Raw genomic sequence first — 24,745 nt, 5'->3', positions numbered from 1 at the left:
AGTGCTGAAATAATGAATTGTCCTCTTTCAATTTATTTTTACACACAGAACAAGCTGTGACCTGGCTTTTATGCTAAATTCTGTGTTTCCTGAAAGGCCCCTAGAACATCAGCCTTTCCTCCAATATTGTTGTGTTCTAAAAACTTTAACAAGTAGAGTCCAGACAAATCAAATAAATAAAATGGCTACAGCTACAAAAATTGATGGTTAATCTTCCCAACACAGAGTTCCCGTATCAAAGTCAAAACTCAGTGTGTGCATCCACCTGGGTAACACCCAAAATTCCCCCCAAAAAACAGCATCAAAAAAACGAATCAAGAAAATAATCAATGTCATCCTGAACTGTCCTGGCATTTGGAGAGCTATGGAAAGGAAAATATGTGACATAAATGCTTAAGGAAGCAGATGAAGAGCCAAATATTTTGACTTTTTCCTGCAGGCTGTGTTCATTATTCCGGTGAAATTTTAAAAGGTCCTGTAAGATTAAAGAATCAGCCTATGTTCTAAATTCAATTAGCAACATGACACTTCTAAACCAGTCCCAAAGTTCCAGCACAGTTACCCACCAGCACTCAGTTAACTCACAAGGGGTACTTTGAACATCTTTGACTCCCATAGTAAGATGATTTCTTTCCCCAGATCTCCCTTCTGACTTAGTGTGGAAACCCAGACTGCGACTGGGAAATGCTACAGGAAGAAGGGCTGGAATGGCAGAGCTGCCCATCAACGCCCTGGGGTGGCAGGGGGGAGAACAAGGACTTGGGCTCATTTCAGCTCCAGGAAACTCTTCTCATGGGGAGAAACCCAGCAGGCAGGAATGGTGACAGCTCCAGGAAAAAATGCCAGGGATGAGAGAGGGGTTAGGAGAAAGAAAGTAGCCCAGTCATAGGTCATGTTTTAGGACATTTCATATTTCACAGCTTTTCTAGGGATTTAAGAACCAAATTTAACATTTAAGAAATTGCTCCTTTTTATTGCACGGAATTTAGACTGGATATACAGAAATACACATTCACATTCTCTGAAAAATTCTAGTAGTGAATTCAGTATCTGCCAGTAAAAGTGACCAGATAAAAACTGTTGTGCTTGATTTTGTTCAGAGCACAAAGCTGTACCTACTTATCACTGACCCTAAATAGACCCTCTGTGCACTTTTCCCCATAATTACAAAATAGGGGTAATTAAGTCTATTTCATCCGAGTCTGCCAAGGATTGGTATTTATTGTTCATGGATTCTGAACAGCCACACTGCACTGAAGTGCAACTATTTCAGGAGTTTTAACATTTGAGTTCCTATTATGTGATGTGCAAGTTTCAGGGTTTGGCAAGTCACTGCTGCCTTTCATAGGCCCAAGATTCCAATTCTGTTTTCCCAAATTCAAATGTTAGAAGATGACACAATAGAAGTCTTAATTCATCATACATTTCTATGCTCCTACATGTCAGCCTTGCTTTGTACCAGTGTAGATTTCTTAGGCTGTTTCTAAACCTGACAAAATTGTTGAAAAAATAAGACCATGTTTGATCTCTCTTTTCATTTCAACAACTGCAGTATTAGCAGCTAATTGCTGATAAAAGTGCCATGTTACTGATGACTCTTGTACAGCTGTTTAGAGAGTCCAGGAGTGGTACAGAAGCAGCTTACTTGTATCCATTAATAAATGCTTAAAAGAGAGACCAATTTTTCTAATAATGCAGTTGAAAGTCATTAATACCACTGAGATTTCTGTAGTTATGCCCATTTTTAGCTATCCTTTTCTCCAGGTGTTCATCTATGAAACTAAACTCCCATCCTCCACATTTAAAATAACCACAGAACAACAATCCTTGTTTCAGAAGCACTGGAGTTACAGCACTGTGAAGCTGCAGAAGGAAGTGCTAACACATACAGGGATGAATCCTACAAAAACCTGCCTTGGAAGAGAAGCTGCTCAGCTTTAAAGGCATTCCTGAAGCCCAAGTCTCCTTCTGGAGTAGCATTGACTGTCAAGGGAAGAGCCTCCTGTGGAAGGATCCAATTTCGTGGTTTATGAGAAAACAAATTAAATGTGACTACAACATGGAACACCTAGAGAGGGAAAACAGATCTGTGCAAGAAGTGCATCTTCCAAAGCTTCTGAAAGCAGAAAACGCCAAGTTTCACCATCAACTAACTCTTCATTACTGGATTACTCCATAGTAACAGGTCTCTGGATCAAATAAATTCTAAGCAGTAATCAAATTTCTGTCCAGTTTTAGATTTGCTTTCTCAAACACAACTGCTTTTTCCAGCAGAAGTGATGTTTCATTTGGTTCGTTGTTGTTGGTTGTCTTTTAAACAAACAGTCTGGGATTTAGCCTTCATAAAGTATTTAGAAAGAATAATAAATCAACCTAACAAGTTATTTACAAGAAAATCTTGGAAGTAAAAATTATTATGCTTTTAGGAAACAGTTATAAGTCCCAAAGCATTAGGTAAATTTATCTGGAGAAGAGTACAGTCCAAAAAAAATCTCATAAAACTATTAGGAGAAACACTGTCACTTATTGAAGCAAAAAAGAGCATCAATGAGCTCTCTTTGAGAACAAATTAATTTTATTTCCAGAAACTGCAAAGTAAGTCCACATACTGTTCAAAGGTAATGACTGACATGATAAAATATGAGGCTAATGTCAACAAAAATGCAAAACTTGAGGTGAAGAATTTGAGACTAAATCTAAAATAAGTTGCTCCAGAGCCATGAACTTTGTAAAGACTGTGAATGCCCACAATCAGAGTATAAAGGTGCTATTTCTTAAAATTAACCACATTATCAACCTAATTTTGTCGAGGATATTGCAATTAACACTACTTCTTTGTGAATCAAGGTAAGGAATCATTCTCTGGAATTCTAGACTCAAGAAACAGATGATTTATATGAAAGTTAGGTGAGAATCCATCAGGCAAGACATTCAAGTGGCCTAGGAATTATGGTTAAAGCATTGTGGCCATTGTAAGAAATCACTACAGAGCTGGATAGGGAAAAAGGAAAAGGGAAATAAGAGTCCAGTTGTGTCTGTGCTGCTGTGAGGGCAGGGAAGTGCAGAGGCACTCCCAAGGCTCCTCTCTGGGGGAGGTGGAAGGATGGGGCCTGCCTGGCTCTAAACCCCATCGACCTTGTTGGAGAAGCAGCTGCTCCTCACCCAAGGTCATTCAGCTCCAATTACACAGCAGCTCTGCCCTCCCAGAGAGGCTGGAGAGATCAGGACTGCAGGGCAAGGCATAAAAACCAAGCACTAGGAACCAGTCACTAAGCATTAGCTCATCTATAAAACCCATTTATGTGTTCTCTGCCTCCAGAAAAGACACAAAAATTCCAGTTCTCTTAACCCTCAATGAAATTCAAGGGCTATTTTACTAATTCTGTCATGGTTTGGAAGCTACCTTTACCCTTCCGTGTTTTCTGTGTTTTAATGAAAAAGGACTCTGCTAAATGCAATTTGCCTCCTCGTCTCAGATTTGCTCCAATAATAAACAATCCTGTCCTTTCCACAGGTCACCTGATAATGCTGCAACATATTCATATGCCTGAGTCAGAATTCTCAGGAAGACCTTCTAAGGCACAATCTGCACATCCCCACACAACCAGGGAGGAATTTACTTGCTAAGGGACAGTTAAGAGGCAATACCAAATGAGAGATTAAGATGCATTTCCCTCCTATTATCACCATTATCCTAATTATTAAATTCTGAAAAAGCACCATAACAGTTGTATTTTGTGCTTTTAGGTTCCAAATATGCTTTTAAAATGAACCAAGATGATTGAGAATGAAGAGTAGGACAATATAAGTCTGACCCCTCAATACAATTTCTTGACTGAAAACTTTTCCATGCCTAGTTAGGGATGTGAAATCAATACACTTTGACAACATGCACATGATTCAGAGCATCCCATGTGATATATTCTAATGGCTGAAGGCCTTCACAAGGAATAAACTCCTGCAGAACACAATTTCTAGTCAGAAATAACAAGGAGCAGAAAAGCTCTCATATTTGTAAGTAATTTTTTAAACAAAGAATTGACAATCACTCACTGAGAAGATAAAATCTAAAATGGGAAGGTATTTTCCAAGTTTCATGCACTTAATGCATTTCACAACAAAGGTTATTTCCAAATTAAAAGTCTTTTCCTGTCAAATTCTGAGAAATAATGTGGGCAAGGACACAAAAGCATTCCATAGCTGTATTAACGACAAGGCTCACTGATCTGTGAATAACCTGAAAAAAATGAAGATTATTGAGTTACTTTACCAATCTATCCATCCATCACTAGTGAACAGGTCTCAGAATGATGGATTATCTCACTTCCCTCATGTTTATCCCAAGAAAGAGTTTCTCCTTAGAGGGAAAAACAAACAACTGATCCTACAAACAATCCTGCTAACTCTGCTCGCCCATTTTGCATTCACCTGCCAACAAAGTGAGGAGAAATATATCAAGTTTGTCTTTAAAGGCCAAACTACATTTGAAGTTTTATTATTTCCCTGAAATGCAAGAAAAAACAATTAAGCACTGCAGCTACTTGTACTATTCAGTATTTTAGTACAACCCAAGGAATAGTGACAAATTGTCAGTAATTTCAATTTCATTTTCTGGTCCAAAGAAATGGAATAATTACAAGTGATAAGAGATAGATAAATATGAAAATGAGGTATTTTGAAATGGAGGACTGAACTCATATCTCACTATGTTTTTAAAATCAATCCTGTGATTGTTTCACACTTGCATGGAGTTGCACACATGCAAAGACTCAGATCTGTCACATCTGATTGTCACCAGGAATTAACATTGTTTGAATTTCTCATTAATATGCTAAATCATACAATTCACATAGAGAGAAGTTCTGCATCTTGCTAACGTGTAGAGACATGATACTCATGTAGAGATTTAGCTGAAAAAGATAGTGCACCCAATTTTTAATAAATTATTGCAGTTAGGTTTCCTGAAGTCCTGTCTTGATTTCAGATCACTAAAACCTTCCTAGATTGTAACAGGGACATAACTGGGAATTTTAAAGAACTTGAGACTATCCCAGAAACTCTGACATCTGTAGCAGATAACAGAGCACATGTAAGGGTAAAACTTATTATTCATTTTTAAATATATACAGGAACCCTCAGAATCAATCACACTATCCATCTTATCTCAGCCTGGACTCTTAATCTTCCTGTAAATACGGGGACTGAAAGAGATGGAACTGTCTTAATCAGATCTTTCCTCCATCACAGAATTACTGCTGTCACTGTCACGGAGACAAAAATTACAATTTCAGCCAGAATCTGCAGGAACAACTACAAAGGGTGACACTGCCCACCAAGTACACAATGGAAAAGTTCAAAATCTGTTTATGAGAAATGCACGTCAATTAACCAACTACCCATAAAAGTCAGGGAATCACCAAGTCCTCTGGCAAAGCAGCTGAGGACGTTCCAGCACCTACTGCCACCCCCACACCTGTCAGTTTTTGGGTAACTCTTAACAAAGAGACAACAGACACAACATGTCACCCACAGACCCTTTGTGAGACGACACAGTGGACAGTCACCAATTCCCTCTAAAACTTCACATGGGAAAAAACTGCTGCTTCTCAAAAAGTCAATTCCATTTGCATGTTCATATTTGCAAGAGTCCAAGAATCGGAAACCAAACTGAAGAGAAACTTTGCCTGGTCTGCCCCAAATTCAGTGTGCTCACAAAGCAAACGCAGTATCCGATGTAAAGGCTTGTTTGGGTTTTCCTCAAGAATGAGATATTACATATTCATTTTTATTAAATATCAGACTATTGTTACATCATTAGAAAGGAAAAGCCAGAACAGTTTGTACCAAGAAGGAAGCAAAGAAAGCTGTTAAGGGCCAGTAAAGTTTTGCTGCTTATCAGCTCAGGAGAGCAGGCTTCCAATGACCTTCCTTGTTCCACGACTCCAATTTATGGAGACAGAAATCTCACATCTGTACCTCACCATATTGGGATGTACATTACAGTGATATAAAAGTTTAATTTTCTCTACTAAACCATCCCTGCTTAAACCAATAAAGAGCAAAGAGCGCTTCTGCTCACTCGAGTGTCGTCAGCAGTTATAAAAGGTTGTAGTGTTTATGCAGGATTCATTTGGGATGCAAGGATGTGACTTACAAATGTCTTTGACTCATTCCCATCAATATGCATGTGTGCCATTTATAACAGTAGCCTTGATGAGAACACACAGTGTAACTGGCTGCAAGAAACGCTTAAGAGGTTTACATTAAAACAGAATATAGAACAGTGGTTAGAAATCACAGGCCAGGTGACACCTTCCTCTGATAAGCTGGTGATAAAAGCTGTAGGCTGTGATCTATAGGCTCTGGCATTGCCTCTTTACTCCACAGCCCCAGAGGGATTCTTCAGATATGGCTCACTTTGAGCAAGACACAATCCTGAGGGAAGAACACCTTTAAAAATTGTGGTTAATCTCAAAAAATATTGTGATTGCCTCCTAAATTGTTCACTTAAAAAAAAAAGACAATTAAAAAAATAGTTTTGTATTAGAATATTTGTAATACAAACCTTTTAAAAGTATAATTACTTCTTGTTTTGACAGATTAATTTGCTTCAAGTATTAAAATACCCTCTTTGTTGTAGAACTTACATATTTTAGCAAAAACCCCCCTAAAATGCAGCAACCAGTGATCTTAAATAGAAAGTTCAGGCCATCTGAAGAACTCCTGTCATCATGGAATGATTTTCTGGTAAGAATATTTATAATACTTCTAGACACCTCTACTGCTAACTCTTGAAATATATTGCTGGTAAAGATCAGAAAACTGCATGTGCTGGTCATTAAATAAAAAATAAAGCCAAAGGGATTTAAAGAATGTAAAAAGAATTAGATGGAGAAGAATCTACAGGAGAAGAAAAGCAAGCAAAAGTCTAATTTTAATTACTGAATTTACTTTTCCCCTAGGTATTTGAAACCAAGGAAGGTCAAACTGCTGAACTTGTACCACTACAATGGGTCTGAAAATATTCTGATTTATTAATCTGCTGGTCACATACAGATACCTGGCCTCATATGAAGCCCTATAAAGACACAAAGACATCATAAAATCTACAAACACAAGTTCTGTTGCATGACTGCATCCAGAGTAGTTACCTGCACCCAATTCTTGTTCACAAATTGTCTGTCCAACCACCTAATTATGTAGGTCTGCACTTTTCTAAAACCATCGTTATAAACACCGCTTAAAGAACAGATGAAAGGCTATTGATGAAAGATGGTAGCAAGTTACATTGCTATTGAATGGAGCACAATTATTCCAGAATGTTTCTATCAACATATGACTGCATCCATCCTATAAACAGCCAAGTAGGCTCAAGCTGCTAAGGCCATTCTTCTGGCAGTAATTTAAGTACTGTTCTGGAGAAGAGAAACAGAATCTATCACAGAGACAAACAGGAAGATAATACCCAACAACGTGCTGTAAACCACAATTTCATAGTAGCACACATGTAAATTGCAGAACTTGTCCAGCACCAAACAAAGTAGGTAAGACCCTGCACTGCTATTTAAAGGACTGATGTACAAATATATCACTCAGACAAACTGGCCTCACCAGGCAAAGCTGCTTTTTTTAAACAGAGCTAATGTTTACTTCAGACCTACAGGTTACCACATTAAACCCACATTGAGCAGATGGAAAGGCTGCTTGCCAGCAAAAGCAAAGATGAAAAAAAACCCTCAGCCTTTTAAAAGGCAGTTGAACTGTTGGAAACAACTGAAATTAAAACCGCCCACCCTCTGCACACGGATCCTTGATGGTCCCCAAAAGCATCGAGCACCAGCTCCTGTGCCAGAACCACGGGCCCAGGGACACCTCAGGAGCCAGGGTAAGGACTACACTGCCACTGCCCACAGTTCAAGGAAAGGAGCTGAAGTGGATCTTGTTTTATCCTGGAATCAACTGGGCTTTTTTGTTTTAATTGCTTTCTAAGGCTCAAGGAGTGAAGAACATATGGCTGCTGTTTGAGATGTCAGAATGTAGAAGCAGCTCAGTGAAACGGGGCTGCACGGGATCTTCTCTGCTGTTCAATTCATAGGAGTTGGAACCTTGTGTTCTAGAGAGAGCTACAAAATGATGTCAAGAGCATAATACATCATTTTACGTCAATTGCCCTATTTGTGTAAATGTGTGATGTAGAAAGGTGAAAGAATTAAGTTTTGTTTTAAATCTAATTGTAAACTGGACACATGGCACCATTCTCCTCTTTCATAATAACCTAGTTCTTTATTACATATCTACCTGTGAATGGCAGATACATTCTCAGCATTAATTAGTAACACAAACTGACAACATGAATGTTCCTTCAGCTTCAGAAAGACACAAATACAAATGTTTTCAACCAAATGCACTGTCACCCTTTTGGACAGATACCACTCTAAGTCTCCCCTGTCAGATTTAGAAAGGGGCAGCTACATATGGGTTAAATTATGGCTTTCTCATTTCCTAGCACTTATTAACTTACTATCACAGGCAGCCACCACAGCCACCAGCTACGAAGCTGCATTTGTAATACAATGAAAATTGTTGCAAAGTATTACAGGAGTGTGACGTCCAAACTCTTTTTTTGTTTGTTTTGTTTTTTTTTTTGAGTGGGGGAAATTTCATAGCCAATGGAAATGTAAAGTGAATAAAACCAACATGAAATTGTTAACAGGATTATTCCTATCGAATGACATCTCTTACATTGTGAAGGGTTTCCTTTAGGGAAGGTGTATCTGGATAAGTGGGGCTTACCTGCAGAAGCACTGTGGGATCTCTCCTTGCCCATACAGAGGGAACAAAAACGGGGTGTTGCCATAGCGGCCAAGGCACTGCAGGAATTTTTTTGTTGCCTGAAGACCCTCCAGAGTGCTGCTCTCAGTCTCTGAAACCATTGCAATGGAGTGAAGGATGAAGTGCTGCAAGCTGGGGGTCAATTTCCGTGTCTGTAGGAATTGAGCAAATGTCCTGTTCTCGTAGTCTGAGGGAAAAGCACATGAGGCACTGAGCACATTGTAACACCTGCATCATCTCCTGTGCTTCTGCTCAAACGAGTGCTTTTGGATTTCAGTAAACAAAAGCAAGTGACTTTTTCAATTAACACCTTACTGAAAATGGACCATCCCAGTCAATGAAAATTAGAAAAATTACTCCCAGAAAGTGAGTTTTCTCAGAAGACAGAAATATCACCCCATTAAAGTATTTCAGAATATCACAAACCCACTCTATGGGTCTCCAGTGGCACCACCTATTCAGTTAGATTTGATCTACCTCCATTTCCCAGTCCTGAGAGAAAAGCGAGCGACTGCAGACAAAAACCCATTGAAGTGCCTTGGGACGCTGTTTCCTGTAAATTACCCAAAATATGACCCCTGAATGACACCCATGCCAGAACAGGACTGCTGGATCCACACTGCCAGTGCTAGAGTGGGTATTTATGCACAGAGAAGCCACTCCCACAGTGCCACAATCCAAAGATGAGAAGGTGCAATATTTATCTCAATTTGATGACTTGCTGGCAACAAACAAATGTGGATGAGACAGAGAGCAGACAGGAATGAAGGACTCCATCTTCCCCTTAAAATGATATTACTACTGACACATTTTAAAATTCAAAGGAACACAAGTCTTCTAGGAGATGTTTAAAGCATGTTGGCATTGATACATCTCTGAAAAACTTCAGTTATCTTCATAACTGAAACATTTTCTACAGCAAAAGACTGTATTTAAGCAATAGCATACTTCTATACAATTCAGAAATCTGCTGTTAAGCTTATTTCAGTCCTGGATAAATTCCTAACTAATTCATAAACACTGCCATTAGTGCAGAGACCAGCATTATCAAGCTATATATTCTGGTCAAGATTCAACCACTGCTTTATTACAAATGTATCTGTCTTGGGGTGCTCTTTGTACAGAAAGCCCTAAAATGACAAGGATTTTTTTTTTGTTTTATCATTCTAAAAAAATTCTCAAGTTTTCCTCACTTCAAACTTCTTATATAATTCCATATTTTACAGAAAAAAGCTTTAAAAAAAATTCTTCACTCTCATGAACTCTCCCTATTAAAAGTCTGCCTTCCCACGAATGCAATGATCTCATCGAGAGCAATTTTAAATTTCTGAAGTTTTTACATTAGCCTAATCTGACTCAAAATATTCTCAATTACTTCTCAGGCTATTTTAAAATGTAGGAACAAAATCTGTTTAACTGTCTCTGGAAATAAAATAAATCTAATGTTATTTAGGTACATGAATCAATGGATTCATTTAAAATTGATGTGGCATCTCCTTTTTTTCTTAATAAATTTTCTAAATACCATCTATACCCTCACTCTGAGCACCTCCCTTTCTTCCAGCAACAGAAAACTGAGATCACCTGCAATCAATAAACCACTTCAGCCTAATGAGTTTTTCCCCCTTCAGGATTTTCTGGAGTTCATTACAGACTCTTTGTTTCTTAATCTTACCAGACCTTGATACTGACTATTTTTCTCTTGCAAATGTTTAATAATTTTCTCTGACGTTTGTACCTACTCTAAGAGTCTTGTTCAAGTAATCAAACCAGCACCCAACAACCTTGAACACTGGATTCTTGCAGAAATACTGCCTGGTCAAGCCCCTGCCAAGTTCCAAAAGCACCGATATGCTCTGGTCTACAACTTCTGTCAGTACTTGAACTACTCCTCTCTCCTTGCTGGCTTTTTTTTGACAGATTTTTTCTTTTTGCCTTAGTTTACTTTTAGACTCCCAGAACTGAGGACATCACTTCATTCTTTGTACCCTGAGGAGCACAAACCCAAAGCACCTTCCTCCTGTGAAGCTGATTTCCCTCTTTGACCTGATGCTCGTTACTCTTTGCACATTATAGCTCAAATCTACTCTGATTTCCTCTCATCTAAGTAAGCCAACAGTTGATAAAAGCACTTTGAACTTGCCCTCTACAACTAAAGAGCATTAAATTACATTTACTTTCAAAGTTAAAAAAATTCCATTTTCTCCATTTCTGATTTTGTGGTACGGTGTTGTGAGGATTTACATAGTATCCAAGAAAACAAGAGAGAAAATTCAGATACATCACATTATTTTAAAAAATACCTGGGGGAGAGGAGGAAACACTTAAAAATGATAAAAAGCATTTTGCAACCCTGCTGTAATATATAATTTTGCTGTTAAAGAAAAATGTAAATAATAAATGATGTGGGAACTAGAAGAGCAAGTGCTTAAGTAGAAGAATTTAACGCTGAAGTGAAAAGGTCACAAAAAGGTCAAAGCATACCTTAAAAATGAATCTGTTAAAAATAAACCATGTGAAAACACAGGAACTGTGCCTCCCTGAAGGAACTCCTAGGAAGGGAGTGTGCCCTGTTCAATGAGACACTACCTTGGTATTCCTCAGGGTGCTGTTCATAGTCCAAACAAAACGTCAGAAATTTCATGAGCATTCTCTTCTCCACCATAGTGAGCTGTCTGCTGTTGAAGACATCTGCTCTAGAACAAGGCACCTGCAAAATATTTTTTAATAACTTCAGATACTTTCCACACTCTGAATGTAAAAGCATCAAGCAGCAACAGTCTGATTACCTAACAAATACTTATAAATTACTGTTTTCTAGTATAGTTATTTTCTTACATGTTTTTCCCCTATTTTCTATTGTAACTAAAGTTGCCAATTTTCCACAATAAGAATATTTTAAAATCTTTTTCAGCTTCTTCCCCTTTTTATTTCCCTTCAATTTCACTTGCATCTCTCACTGCAGAGTTAATCAATAGAGTTTGCATTAACTGTGCCAATATCTCCTGTTGCCATTAGCACACTGACTTCTCCTGTAAGTAGCAGAGAGACAAATCAAATCTATTAGAATCTTAAAACCTAAAATCAGTGAATCTTCATCTTCAAGAATTAACTGCCAATCAATCATGGCCTAAACATTTAGCCTAAGGTAAAGATTTATGTCAATATACTGGACTGCACAACCTTATTTTAGTTTGATTTTTAGTATTTATATATAACACACGCAAACACCTTTTCCTCCGGAAATTAAAATCATAATTCAGGAAAAACACCAGCTTCTTGTCACAAAATTCTCAAAAACACAATTTCAAGCTTCTTGACTTTAAGGAGATGAAATACATGCCCCACATTATTTTTGATACCTGTTCTACTTTCCCTTCTCGGAAGGCGAGAACTCGCGTGGCGTTTTTGAACTCTGCGTATCGGCTCACGTTGGACTTTATGAGAAGGTCAATTAGCAGGCCCCGGGAGTAAAGCAACTGTGCAGGGAGGAGAAAGGAAGTGGTGGCTGAGGAGGGTCAGCGAAGTACCTAATACTGCTCATGTAAATCCTCACCAGCTGCTTCCTAAATCACCTGAACTGAGAGTCACCTTTTCCACAGGAAAATTTCACAATTCCCCAGTTAAGGTTTAGTCATACATAATTTGATCATCTTTCTATAAGCTACAAATATATGATGAAATACAGAAGGGACAGAAATTTAACTATGAACTGAAAATGTTTGTCTGTATTGAAAAGTCTCCTGGTCCTGAGGAACAGACTTTACAAGATCACACAGGAGTTTTCTGGATAAAGGTTTCCTGGGACACCAATGAGGACACTACAAGGAAGCCAAAGTTCCTGTGCCAGGGAAACCCCAGCACAAACTACTGGCCTTGCCCTGCTGACCACTCTTGTGTCTGAATTTCTGGGACTTTCTGCAATTAACACCATGTCACACAATAGGACAGCAAGAATATAAAAAGGATACAAAATAGCATTATCTGCTTAAGCACCACCCACTGACTGGTGTTCATGATGTCATTGCAATGATGCTTGGAAGTGGGATGGACATTTGGAACTCCAAGTTCACAATAATGCATTTTGCAGTGTCTTCACAAAGAATTGAATGAATTATTGAAAAAATTTTCTTTTTCAGTTCACAGAAGTTTGAAAAATCTTTTTAGGCAGGATATGAAAAGTGAAGCATTCAACTTTGAAAAAACTTCCTTGTATTGCAAAACACACATATTTTAAAAAGATAAAAATCCTGCACACAGACTGCTTTTTATTGTTTAAAAATATAATTTTTTAATGGTGCTATTTAAAACGAGAGATTTTGCAGGTATTACCTAAGTGTTAAATTTCATGAAATGTACTTTAATGGCGATATTTCTGAGCTGTGTTTTTTGATCTCTTTGGTTATAAAACACTTAAAGGACACATACTAAACAGCTCATGTTTGTTCTAGGGGTAACAATTCTTACTTCTCAGGAGTGGCTATTTTGCCTCAAAGGTGCTGTCTCACCCTCCTCAACATGAAAGGTTTTAAAACAAATGTCAGCATTTTAAGCAAAGTAAATGTACTTACACAAAAAGAGTCATTCAGTTCCTACCTTGGAAACTAAATCAATATTAAACCTTCTGCCATCTCTAACAATTTGGGAATAGGTGATTTTCTTTGGTTCTTGGGCAGCACTTTCGGTGGGTGCAGCTTCCATCTTGGCCGGTTCCGGAGCAGACTCTCCTGAAGCTGTGCTGGGAGCAGCTGCACTGCCAGGGGCTGTTCCTGCCCCATCCCCTGGAGCTGCCCTCGCTGCCTCAGTGCCCAGGGCCTGCCCTGGCTCTGGGGTCTGTGGCTCCACTCCAGGGCTCTCTGCTGCTGGACTCTCCTTCCCTGAGCCCGCGGAAATCCCCTCTGCTGCTGGACTCTCCTTCTCCGACCCCGGAGAAACCCCCTCGGCAGCAGGGGTGCCAAACACGGGCAGCTTTGGCAGTGCACCAGCTTCTTCAACACCTTCAGCTGAATCCTGACTGATTGAAAACACAGAGGGGGAAAAAGAGGGGGGAAAAAGTCTTTTCAAAGAGTCTTAAAAACGTGTTTGAAGTTTTGAGTCGGTGCCAGAACAGAAACCTCAAGCATTTCTAGGAAAAACATTAGAATTTCTTTATCCTGGCCAAATCAGGTGTTCCACCCACTAACAAACTCTGGTTCTTTGGCTGCAAAGCTATAATTCAAGAGGACTACTTTTACTGAGGAGAAAAAAACCCCAACAAAAATTTGGGTTTTTATTTTACATGTACTCAAAAGATGGAAGGATCTCAAAATGAAAATCAAAACCCTCATGGTGAAACAATACACAGCTACAGAAACAACAAAAATGGAGTATTTTGAAATAAAAGCAGTAATTTGATTAGGTGTTCCCTATGAATTAAAAACCATGAAATTGAAATGCAAATACACATTAAGGTCATTAAGCTGAGCTACTGTCCTGAAGAATACAGACAAGCTTTACACAATGAGCTCCTCTGCAGCCATGATGCCAGCAGGTCCATTGACAACCAGACCACTTTGACCCAAAGCTTAAGTCAAACTTTCAAATTATTTTTTCAACTCTGCCCTTGCATTCTAATTAGTTGTTCAAGCAGCAATGTTGTTATGCAAGTGCTCCAAATCCATGCACAGGGGATGAAGGCAGCCAGTCACAGGAGGGACATTCCCACACAACGTTTACTCTGCACAGCCCATTTCCTTTCCACAACATTTCTTTGAAATTCCCATTATAAAGCAGCCCTCCACTTTTAATCTCATCTACTCGTTTTATGTCGAACTTCAGTGACACCTACCTTAGAAAGTAGGACTTTTGAACTTGGTTTAGTTTACACTTACAGCTGAGATGAATCAAATCAGTGTCATTGTAAGTGAAAGGAGTTCAGCAATAATTCCAAACTATCTTTTTATATTTATACCATTTATATTTATACCAACCCATTAATGCACTGAACAAACAATTTAATCTTGGCTGAAAACTAATGAACTATGATTTTAAAGGTGACCTGCAAACACAAGAGTATTACCAGGATGGTTAAAATCCACAGAACAGCAAGGAATTACTCAGAATCCATACCAAAATGCTCCCTCACACACCTGCAGCCTTACAGATGGAGGCAGGGCAGGATTTCTGTTCAAAAAGGAACATAAACCTGGTATCTTTTAAAAAATTGCTCCTCATTTATGAACTCATGCAGTTCACATGGACTCATGAAAAGTTTGGAAGCAATCTCCCAGCTTGGGCACAGTCACCAGGAAGCACTTAACTCATGACTGGGGTAAAATATTGCCCTGGGAAATACAGGAACTGCTACAAGGAAGCACTAATGAGAGAAGGCTGTTTCTATACATTAATTATGTCTTTTTGCTTCAGATTGCCAGCATTAAGTAACTATAAAATATCAAAGACAGATAAGTACTTTGACAAATGTTTTCTTAAGAAGTAATCTCTGCTACAAATAGAAATGGAAGTCAATTAAATTTTGGGGTTCTATTTGGATTTTGGGGGGTTTTTTTTAGGATTTTGGAACGTGGTGTTTGTGAAAACTGCAAAAACTCGTGCCATTAATGCAATAAACTAAGAATGAAGCTTTTATTTAACTCGTTCCAAACATTTTCATAACACAAAATTTCGGATTAAGGTTTTCTTTCTGCATTCTCCCAATCTCAATGAACAGTTGGTCGCATTTTAAACATACTCCATTATTACTTTTTAAAATCAAAAGAAACCTGGATTCATAAACACACTGTATTTTTCCATATCACTCTGAAAAGCAGTGTAACAGAAATATTTACATATTTTATATCTCTATTCACTTTCCATTAAAGAATACCTAAATCTCCATGATTTGCAGCACACTTTTTAAAATGAAAACTTAAAAACTGTATATAATCTAAATTCATGACATCCTTCCTATAGGACCAAATATCCCTGAATAATGTAAGAACTGTCTATAAAAATGACTCAAATTGAACTTCTGTACAGACAATTCTTCTCCTAATTCAGAAAAAAATAATACATCTGCAGACAAATTGTTGTGTAAATTTAGAATATTATCTTCCACCATTCATCAATTAATGGTACTAACAAAGGAATATCTTAAAATGAATGTGTCTTATTAATGCCTTGTAACAGCAACCCCTTCAGATAGGTCAAATGAAAAATTGCCAACCAGCTGGTTAATTTATTCAGCACAGGTGTTCACTATTTATTTTTCAGCCATTTGCCTTTTTTCAATACAGCTTATGTAGACACAGTATTCTTTCCCTTTGATGGATGCACTTTGTTCTAAGGCCATTCATTTCAGATTTGCACTGTGTATATTATACGGCTACCCAGCTGTTTATTCTTTCAAAATAAATGTTTAATGGTTACTTCATAGGAGTTACAAAAGTTAAGCAAAAACAACAGAATCTAGGCAGAACATGTAAATTGTCAGAAACACAGTAATTGACTCTCTCAGGAAGTTTGAAGCTCTTTTGGAGAACTTTTTCTTTGCCAGGTTTTCATTGTTGGGGTTGTTTTTGGTGATGACCAAGACAGACAGCACTGTACTGAGCTAAGTCAAATGCTTAAAAGCCTAATTTTACCCAAGTATAATCTCACTTCTAAGTGAAATCTCAGTGCTGGGGGACTCATTTGGGAGCCAGCTATCAGTCAAAAATCATATGCAAAGTTAAGAGACTACAAAACCTTTCCATCTGATTTAATCCTGGTTCTGAACAATATTTATTATGACAATTACAATATTCAAGTGCTATTGCTTTAAAATAAGCAGTACATTTTATCTGCAATCCAGTCAAGCACTGTTACTGTGCAGCACTGAACCTTGGAACAGTTTCAGTCTGCGACCTTCAGATTGTATTCATGTAATTCACACCTTTTTTCCCTACTTATGTTTATGGAAAGAAATATCTATTTCTCTTCGCCTATGTGTCAGCATTTCATTTAGCTACCTATGGTATTTTCTAAGGGATTCAAGGTTAAACTTATATAACTATCTCAAAGAACCTCTCAGGAATTCTGGAGAGTGTTCAGTTCAGGGCAAAATCCAGAAGATAAAAATAATAAATAAATAAATACACAGTCCAGTTAGCTAAATTTATATTCAGTGGATTTAACTTCAGTAAGTTAAATTCATTACATATAAAGAAGACAAAGGACAAATACTACTTTAACATTTTAGCATAATGAAGTATTTAATAGTTACAGTACTGCTGTCCATTTGTGTTTCTGTTCTTTTGTATCTAGTTCATTTTACATGTATTTAGGGGTTTAATTTTTGACTGTGAGAACAGCAGCTTTTAGCCAAATTAAGAATGGAAAAATTTAATTGATGGCAGTGCACGACTGCCTATTAGTACAACTACCTACATACACAACATTTCTGTTCTCTATGCAGAAGTAAATCACCAACTCACAAAGTTGGCCAACATATTACACTGCATCCAGAGAGGTCATTTAGGAAGGATCAGGTTGTTTCAGTGAAGTGATTTCAACAAAGCACAAGAACATGAGGAACATTTCAGAGGCCAGGGTTACTTTTTGAGACAATGTGCAATATGGCAGTGTGGTGAAACCCTTAAAACCAAAAGCACAATGTGATCATTTACCTCTGGGCATGCAAAATTGTTCATGTATTGCTACATTTCTACTTACTCGCCAAAACAGAAATCTTCTACATGTTGAATAGTTTTATCCTTGCTGCTAAGAGGAATAGCTTCTTCATTCTCAAGGATCAGTTTTCTCCAGTCTTCACATTCATCACTGAGATCTGTCTTTTGCTTAAAAGAACAAGTATAAAATTACAAATTGTACTGTGCAAGCTGTTCTTGAACTATAAATCTCTGTAGTCACAAATAATTTGTACCATCTAATAATATAAGAAAAAAAGCCATCTTGACTGTCCTAATGTTTTTTTCTATTTATATTTCTTGAGTTAAAACAGTTAGAGTTGGTTACTTTATCATAGCATGCCAACATTTGTACTACAGCATTGGCTCTGGTAATCTGAAATACAGTGTTAAAAGAAACTTAGTAGAGAGTTGAATGTAACTTTGAATACAATCTCCTAAAAGACAGGTTTGCCACAGCCAGGATAGTTCCAGATTCTGTGATAAAACTCTTTGAATGGAGACCATATGGAAAAACCTGGTGATTTGGGGGACTGTATTAATCTGTGCACACAGCAATCTCTAAAATCATACAATAGAACACATAGAATGTGAAGCTCTGGCACTGAGCAAGTCCCCTGATTATGCCAGGAGGCAGCACAGTGTAAAGAACAGGCATGAGACTGAGCTGAGAAACTTCCATCTTCTACGGCCCAACAGGCTCCGAGGATTTCCGTAAATAACAGAGCAGCCATTTGCTAAGCTGGTTCAAGTGCTCCATCTCCTAAAAAATACCCTCCCCGGAAGATTTCTAGTGGACTGTCATGAATTAGATAAACTTTGGTCATTGAAAAATACACTACCAGCATTCATCTTTTTGTCCTTCAATGGAAGGATCCAGCACCCACCTTCCTCCCTGTAAAGAAGAATCAGCTGAACGCAAACGAGAAAAACAAGAGTTGAAATATCAGAGAGTGGAAAATAATCAAAGAGAAAAAATGGAAATGACCAGATTATCATTTACAGAAGGTAAAGAACTGAAACAATTGTGTAGTTGCTTCTCTTTAAGCTCAAGAACCCAGAAGTGTGGCCGAGCACCAGGCTGGTCTCAATCAGATTAACGACCCAGGCACATCGGAGCCTCAGACTGCCAGGCCAGATGGGTGAGTCCCAACCACTAAAGCTGGGAACTACAAACCTCTTTGATCTGTCAAATTACCAAAGAGCAAAAGCAGGGTGGTAATTTTTCTTGTAATAAATCATGCACATAGCAGAGATTCAATGTTAAGGAGGCCTAAAAGAAGCAATTTGAGAAACTTTTACCTGATTTTCTTTAATCCAGGACAATAATCCTGAAAAACTAAAGCTGGCCCAGTTTCCACCATAGTAATTTCTCCTGTAAAGAAAAAAACAAAAGGAAAACTTGTTGGACAGGTCAAACCTAGCTTTTTCAGATTTAAAGAAAAAATAACCAAGCCCAATACATTCAAAACATTTTCCATGGCAAGATTTTTCAGATGCAGAATAGATAAAAATTAGTATTTTACAACTCTTAATGAAATGCAAAATTTCGATTTTCCTCACTGTATGCATCTCTGACCAAACAGCCTGTAGTCCAAAATCAAATATTTGGAGGGTAAATGGATAATGCTGAGAAAAACACATGGGATGGTGTGAAGAAAAGGAAAATGGAGATAATACTGCTTCTTGGCCAAGACTGGCTCTCTTATCCATCATGTCAAATAAAGGAAAGTGCAGTTTACTGTTATCTACTGCTTACACAACATATTATGCCTATTACAGACTGTGAAGACGCTCTGGCAAAACTCTTACTGAACTGCATGTACTGCAGGTGGAGCCAAAGGAACTGATTTGTACATTTAATCATCCCTCCCTGAGCACTTATCAGTTTCTATTTACCACCTTCTTGCTTGAAAAAGATTATTTACTGCTTTTAAATCACAGAAAATTAGTAGTTCTGCTGTTAATCAAAGAAAATTTCTGCTCTTTCTTTTTAAAATTTCTCTACTAATATTTCTCTAAACATCAGTTGGATTAGTTGGCTTTGTTGTCATGCATAGCACATCTTCAGTACTTAACAACTCTTGAGAAGAAAAATAATAGAGCAATTACATTTTAAAAAGTCACCAGTTCTTGCAAAATAAAACAGTTATTTCAAGATTTAACTCCATTTTCTGGCACTGTGTACTGGCACTTCAGAAGCCTGAAAGATACCAGAAGCACCCTCCTGAACAGATAGCTAATATTATTTCATACAGTAAAAAAATAAAATAATATGTAGGGAGGAAGACAGGGTTTGCATTTTAAAGAATAATGTGAAGGCTGTTAAATCAATCTTATCATAACCTCCTCCACTCTTAAATTGTAGAGATCAGTGTGATAACAGTGAAAAGCTAAATTCAGGTTAGATTCTCCTGACTAGATTTACGATGGGATGCTTTTGACAGGGCTTATCTGCACTGACAAAGACTTCATTAAGAGTGTCAGCCCCGCTCCAGCACCAGAGGCTGCTGCTCTGGACCGTGGTGCTTACTTAGCATATGAAGGACAGATGTCTGCTGAGCAGTGCCTAATTGCTCCTGACTACAAACTGACCTAAAAAAGTCTTTCAGCTCCTGCAAGGCAATCGTGAAGAACATAAACAGGACATCTTTTGCAAAGACAACAAAATTCAGCATTCTCTGAATAAAGGTGGCTCCAGCACCGGATCATGGTGTTCCAGGCCCCAAACTGGGGGGACTGGGCCCACACCCTGCAATGTGCTGACTCTGAGAAAGCAGAGCTCCATCTGCAGATGGTTTCCAACCAGGAATTCCAGTCCTCTGTAACAGGAGTTCATCCTTACTTCGTGTGAAAGACATGGATGAGCTCCAAAAGTACTGCTGTTTGGTATCACACAGAACACAAAGCAATGAGGATTAAATCTATTAAATGCCCAGTTCTGTGAGATTTCAATCTGTGAAAGACACTGACAGTTGCATGTGATGATAACCTCCATCTTTGTTTTAGCTGTCAATGGTGCAAGGTAATTTTTTCATGTTTCTTCAGATTCCACAGAATAAAAAGTTAAATATCAACGTATTATCAGTCACTTCTGGGATTTCCAAAAACCATGGCCACAAAGATTTATTTTTAAGGAAATGCTCTGCTCTGGTTGCAAGTTTCTTGAATATGGAATACAATATATGGCTGTCAGAGCAAGCAATGCCACTGATCACAGAAATCCCAGAAAACACCTGCCTAAAATTAGGAGTAGGTTTCTTGAATCTACACCAACATAAGGTCATGCATATTTAGACTATTTAAAGTTAGAACTTTCATTAAGAGAAATGAATGTTATTTTCACAGAGTTACAAAAGTTTATTTGTGAGCTGTCAGACACTTTCATGTGAGCATTCCTCTGTTCATCAGCTGAATTTTCCTTTGAAATTATTTTTTTTACCCAATGTTGAGGCAACTCAGTGTGTGCAACAAAGCACTGCATGACCCTGCTGTGGAGCTCCATCCATTCTGAGGAGGTGGTACTGCCCTTCTCCAAAGGAAAATGAACCACAGCTGTCCCTCCTTTCCTCTGCTGTCTGAGCATCCTTCCCAAGCTGTGTTATGCCACCTCAAATATTCATCTTCTCAAGTAGCAACTTCCAGATTTTTTTATCCTGGAATTTTAATTAGTTGCCCTGCACTACATGATGAATCAGGATTGCTTAATTTTCTCATCTGAAAACACTACAGAAAGAAGACAGACCAGACATGATTACTGACATAATGAGCAAAGTTTATAGCAAAAGTCTTGAAGAGGAATTCTGAGAAGAGCTGACTAATGGTTTTACAATTAGGACTCCTTTGTAACCAAATATTTTTGTTATAATTGCCCTGAAGATGAACTGAGGAATTCCTTAAAGTAATGGTCAAGATCAAAGCCTAATTAAAGCTAAAATATTGTTGGAAAATCTCAAGGCCTAAGCTCCTCTCTTCTCTTGCTATATTAGCAAACTACAAAGATGGATATTCTCTCTCTTTTTTAGGGTTATAATTCAATAATCCCCTAATTAAGAACAGGAAGCATTTTGAAGGTATAACAGCAGAGGTGGAAAGTACTTTTTCTACCAAGTTAGAGCACAGAAGCTTTCCTTCCTTACCATACATTATTTCCTAAATTATATTTGCTCAAAACTCCTCCTGTGTTACCTGGATTTCACCTGAATTACAACACTGCTCCTTTTTCTTCATTTTTCAAATCTCTAAGCTGCAGTTCAGAGCTAACAGCAGAATTGCTGATGGCATTTTGCAAACTTTTGGAAATGTAGCTGAAGTACAATTTTACCTCTGCAGAAAGCTTGTCTCTTCTCCTACATTAGCTTTTTTTTTCTTCAGTTACTAACACCATTTTTGCAATAATTCGCAAATTCCAATCCAGAACATTGAAATCACAAATTGTTTCTGACTGATTAACAATCTGAATCTGAACCAAGAGAATCTCTAACGTGTTCTTTTGCAGACAGACTGCAATTTGAGAAACTGGACACTTCCGAAAGCAGAAGATTCACATTTAAAACATGACTAAGAACAGCAAAAGCATTTGATGGCCTGTGCCTGTTCAGGAGCTGGCCCTTCCCAGGGCACAGCCTCCACAGTGACACTCAGAGCTGGTGCTGGCTGGACAGAAGCTGCTGATGCCTCACAATTTCCCCCATGAGCTGCCTCGATGTGTCTGTCCTGCATCTGATCTTCCAGAAAGAAGTCCTGACCCATCAGAGCAGCTGTCTTTTGCACAGGAAGTTACTGCCACATTGATTTTAAGGATCTGAACACAAATGACTTATGTTTCAAACCCATAAAGTTTCATGTGCTACCTATTAGTACACAGGCAAATGTATTAAAGATTCCCATTCTGGCACAGTGATGGTGTTTAGGAGCTTCCTGGCCTTGCAAGAGGAGGAGTTTAACTCAAACAGCTCCTGAGATCCTTCAGCCCAACAAAAGGGTGGGTGATGGCAGTAGTCACTTGTGCTACATGGCATTATATCCTGGGATATGGACATGACCAAAGGGAATTACCACAGCCTAGCTGAGACCACGTTTTACTCTCTAATACCTTTGCTGTGAGATTGTATCCTAAAACCAAAGTAAACAGAAAAAGAACTTTTTCAAAAAAGCTCAAAAGATACCAGAACGAAGAATTTTTTGCCTAGTTTTCCTTACTGAAATTAAATAACTTCTTTATTTTTCTTGCAAGAAATTGACCTGCTTTGAGAAGCAACTTTTTTGCTCTCTGGCTGCTGGACTTCCACAGCTCCCTCATTTCCCTCATCCAAAAGAGAGCTGTATTAAGACACAGGGTCTATTATCACACATATTTTACAAGTTCTGAAAAAAAAAGTGAGCCAAATTGTCTAGCAGGAAGTGCAACAAACTACAAAAGCAGGGATCTTGGACTGGGGAGGTACAGGGAGAAGGCCCAGCACACTTCTGGATGCTCAAATAAAAGAATTTTGGACACAAGGAAAACTCAAGGGCTCTACAGGCAAAGTATAGTCAAAAAATAAGAAAGATACCAGGTGTCAAGAAGCAAGACATGCCCAGCTTGCTCTACTTCTCACAGAAGAGAAGTTAAAATTCTGCACCTTGACCCTCCTTTGCCTTTGAATTAAATTCTGTGTGGAGAGATAAATAAGCCAATAAGGAAGGATGTAGACAATGAAACTGCAGCCTACAAATGCTGTATTCCAGATGCTGAAAATCAAATACAAAGGTAGCTAAACCTGCCTCACCCCTAACTGCCCCATCCTCAGTAACCAAACTGGTACATAACTACAGCATTAAAAGAGGCAAAGAAGCAAAGGACCAAAAGCAGAAACTTGGGCAAGTGGTTAGGAGAAAGTCCTTTGCATGTGCACAATTAGTACAGGAAGCATATTCACTTCAAGTAATCCACTTTTAGTCTTGATCTACCTTTCTCCAGCAGCTTCAAATTTAAACTAAGTGCCAATCTCCACGTTTTAAATTGCAAATTACTTTTCTAAATCATTTAACAAATATCCTTGAAATTTCACATGTCAACAACTCATTAATATCTACAGTAAATGTAGCTCTCTGAGAAGAACCACAGATTTTATGTTTATTGAGACAGATAGCTGGCACAGAGAAATAGAGCTCCTTCAATTACTAGTTGGCAGAAGCTAACTTCAGTTTAAAATCAGTCTACAGCAATTTATGGCAACACTGCAGTGAAGTGACTATTTTGAATAAGATTAGCTACTGCTGATGGCAATGCTTGGACAGTGTTTATAAATCAAACTCAGAACTCAGTATTTTATAATAGGCCACTTCAAAACTATCTCCCATAATCACCTATGCAGTATATTATGATAAATGCAAACATGGCAGGAGATGAAAATTAATAAAATAAGGTACCCAAGGTAATGAGAGCAAGTAAACTATAAACAAAGACTTTATGCATATATGTTTTTAATACCTGGTGCCTGACTTAACTCAGGCCTTTGTAGGGAACAACAGATTAATCAAAGTAGCACATCTAACACAGGTATTTCAGAAACCCCAAATCTCATTTTTGAACACTCAGAAAAATCTGAGTTCATAATTCTGATTGTTAATGAACAGAACAACATACATTGTTAGAAGGTGATATTCATCATAGCTAAGAACAGGCATGGATAACAGAAATCAAAGTTCCAGTGACCAATACTATTACAGACTTTGATAGCCAATGAAAACAAAAAACTGAAATAACATGAGTCATTGTCACCAAAGAGAACGGGATAATTACTGCCAGGAATGAGAATGAAGGGCACTAAACCTGTAGCCATTCCTGCCTGTAGCAAAGAAGGGGCCATCACAGCATCCTTACCACAGCACTGATGTTCCAAATTCCTGCACTAGCTTCCCAAAACTGCCTACTCTATTGATGGAAATAACACCCCCAAAATAAGGCAGAGACAGAAGCATAACATAACTTGGTGCCAGATGAAGAGAGAAAAGTCCTGCAGCCCACAGTGACAGAGACACAGAAACCCTTCTAGTCAGTTTAGCTCTTAAAAAGGGAAATTACTGGAGTAACTTACGAATCCACATGAAGAACTCTCTGGCCACTTCTGGCACACGCTGCTGCAATAATGGACTCAGGCAAACCTGCAATGATACATGCAGTTTTTAGAACTTACCATGCTGTGACATATTAAAAATTGCAATAATGGTAGAACTTGGTCAGAAGCAGGCAACTCAAACAA

The 24,745-nt window shown here is 38.1% G+C and overlaps 1 protein-coding gene across 1 annotated transcript in view; it reads right to left on the bottom strand.

Moving 5' to 3' along the window:
• CHM (CHM Rab escort protein) overlaps positions 1 to 24,745 on the bottom strand; it is a 56,133-nt gene that overhangs the window by 20,834 nt on the left and 10,554 nt on the right. Inside the window, exons 2-8 of the mRNA XM_069015052.1 lie at positions 24,581 to 24,647; positions 18,801 to 18,873; positions 17,524 to 17,648; positions 13,429 to 13,846; positions 12,195 to 12,311; positions 11,422 to 11,542; positions 8,794 to 9,019 (exon numbers count right to left, since the gene is read on the bottom strand). Of these exons, the coding sequence (XP_068871153.1) occupies positions 8,794 to 9,019; positions 11,422 to 11,542; positions 12,195 to 12,311; positions 13,429 to 13,846; positions 17,524 to 17,648; positions 18,801 to 18,873; positions 24,581 to 24,647 (1,147 nt within the window). The remainder of the gene's footprint in view (positions 1 to 8,793; positions 9,020 to 11,421; positions 11,543 to 12,194; positions 12,312 to 13,428; positions 13,847 to 17,523; positions 17,649 to 18,800; positions 18,874 to 24,580; positions 24,648 to 24,745) is intronic.

This window comes from Aphelocoma coerulescens, chromosome 4A, assembly GCF_041296385.1.
Source record: "Aphelocoma coerulescens isolate FSJ_1873_10779 chromosome 4A, UR_Acoe_1.0, whole genome shotgun sequence".
Lineage (NCBI taxonomy): Eukaryota > Metazoa > Chordata > Aves > Passeriformes > Corvidae > Aphelocoma > Aphelocoma coerulescens.
This window is presented reverse-complemented; position numbering and strand designations above follow the sequence as displayed.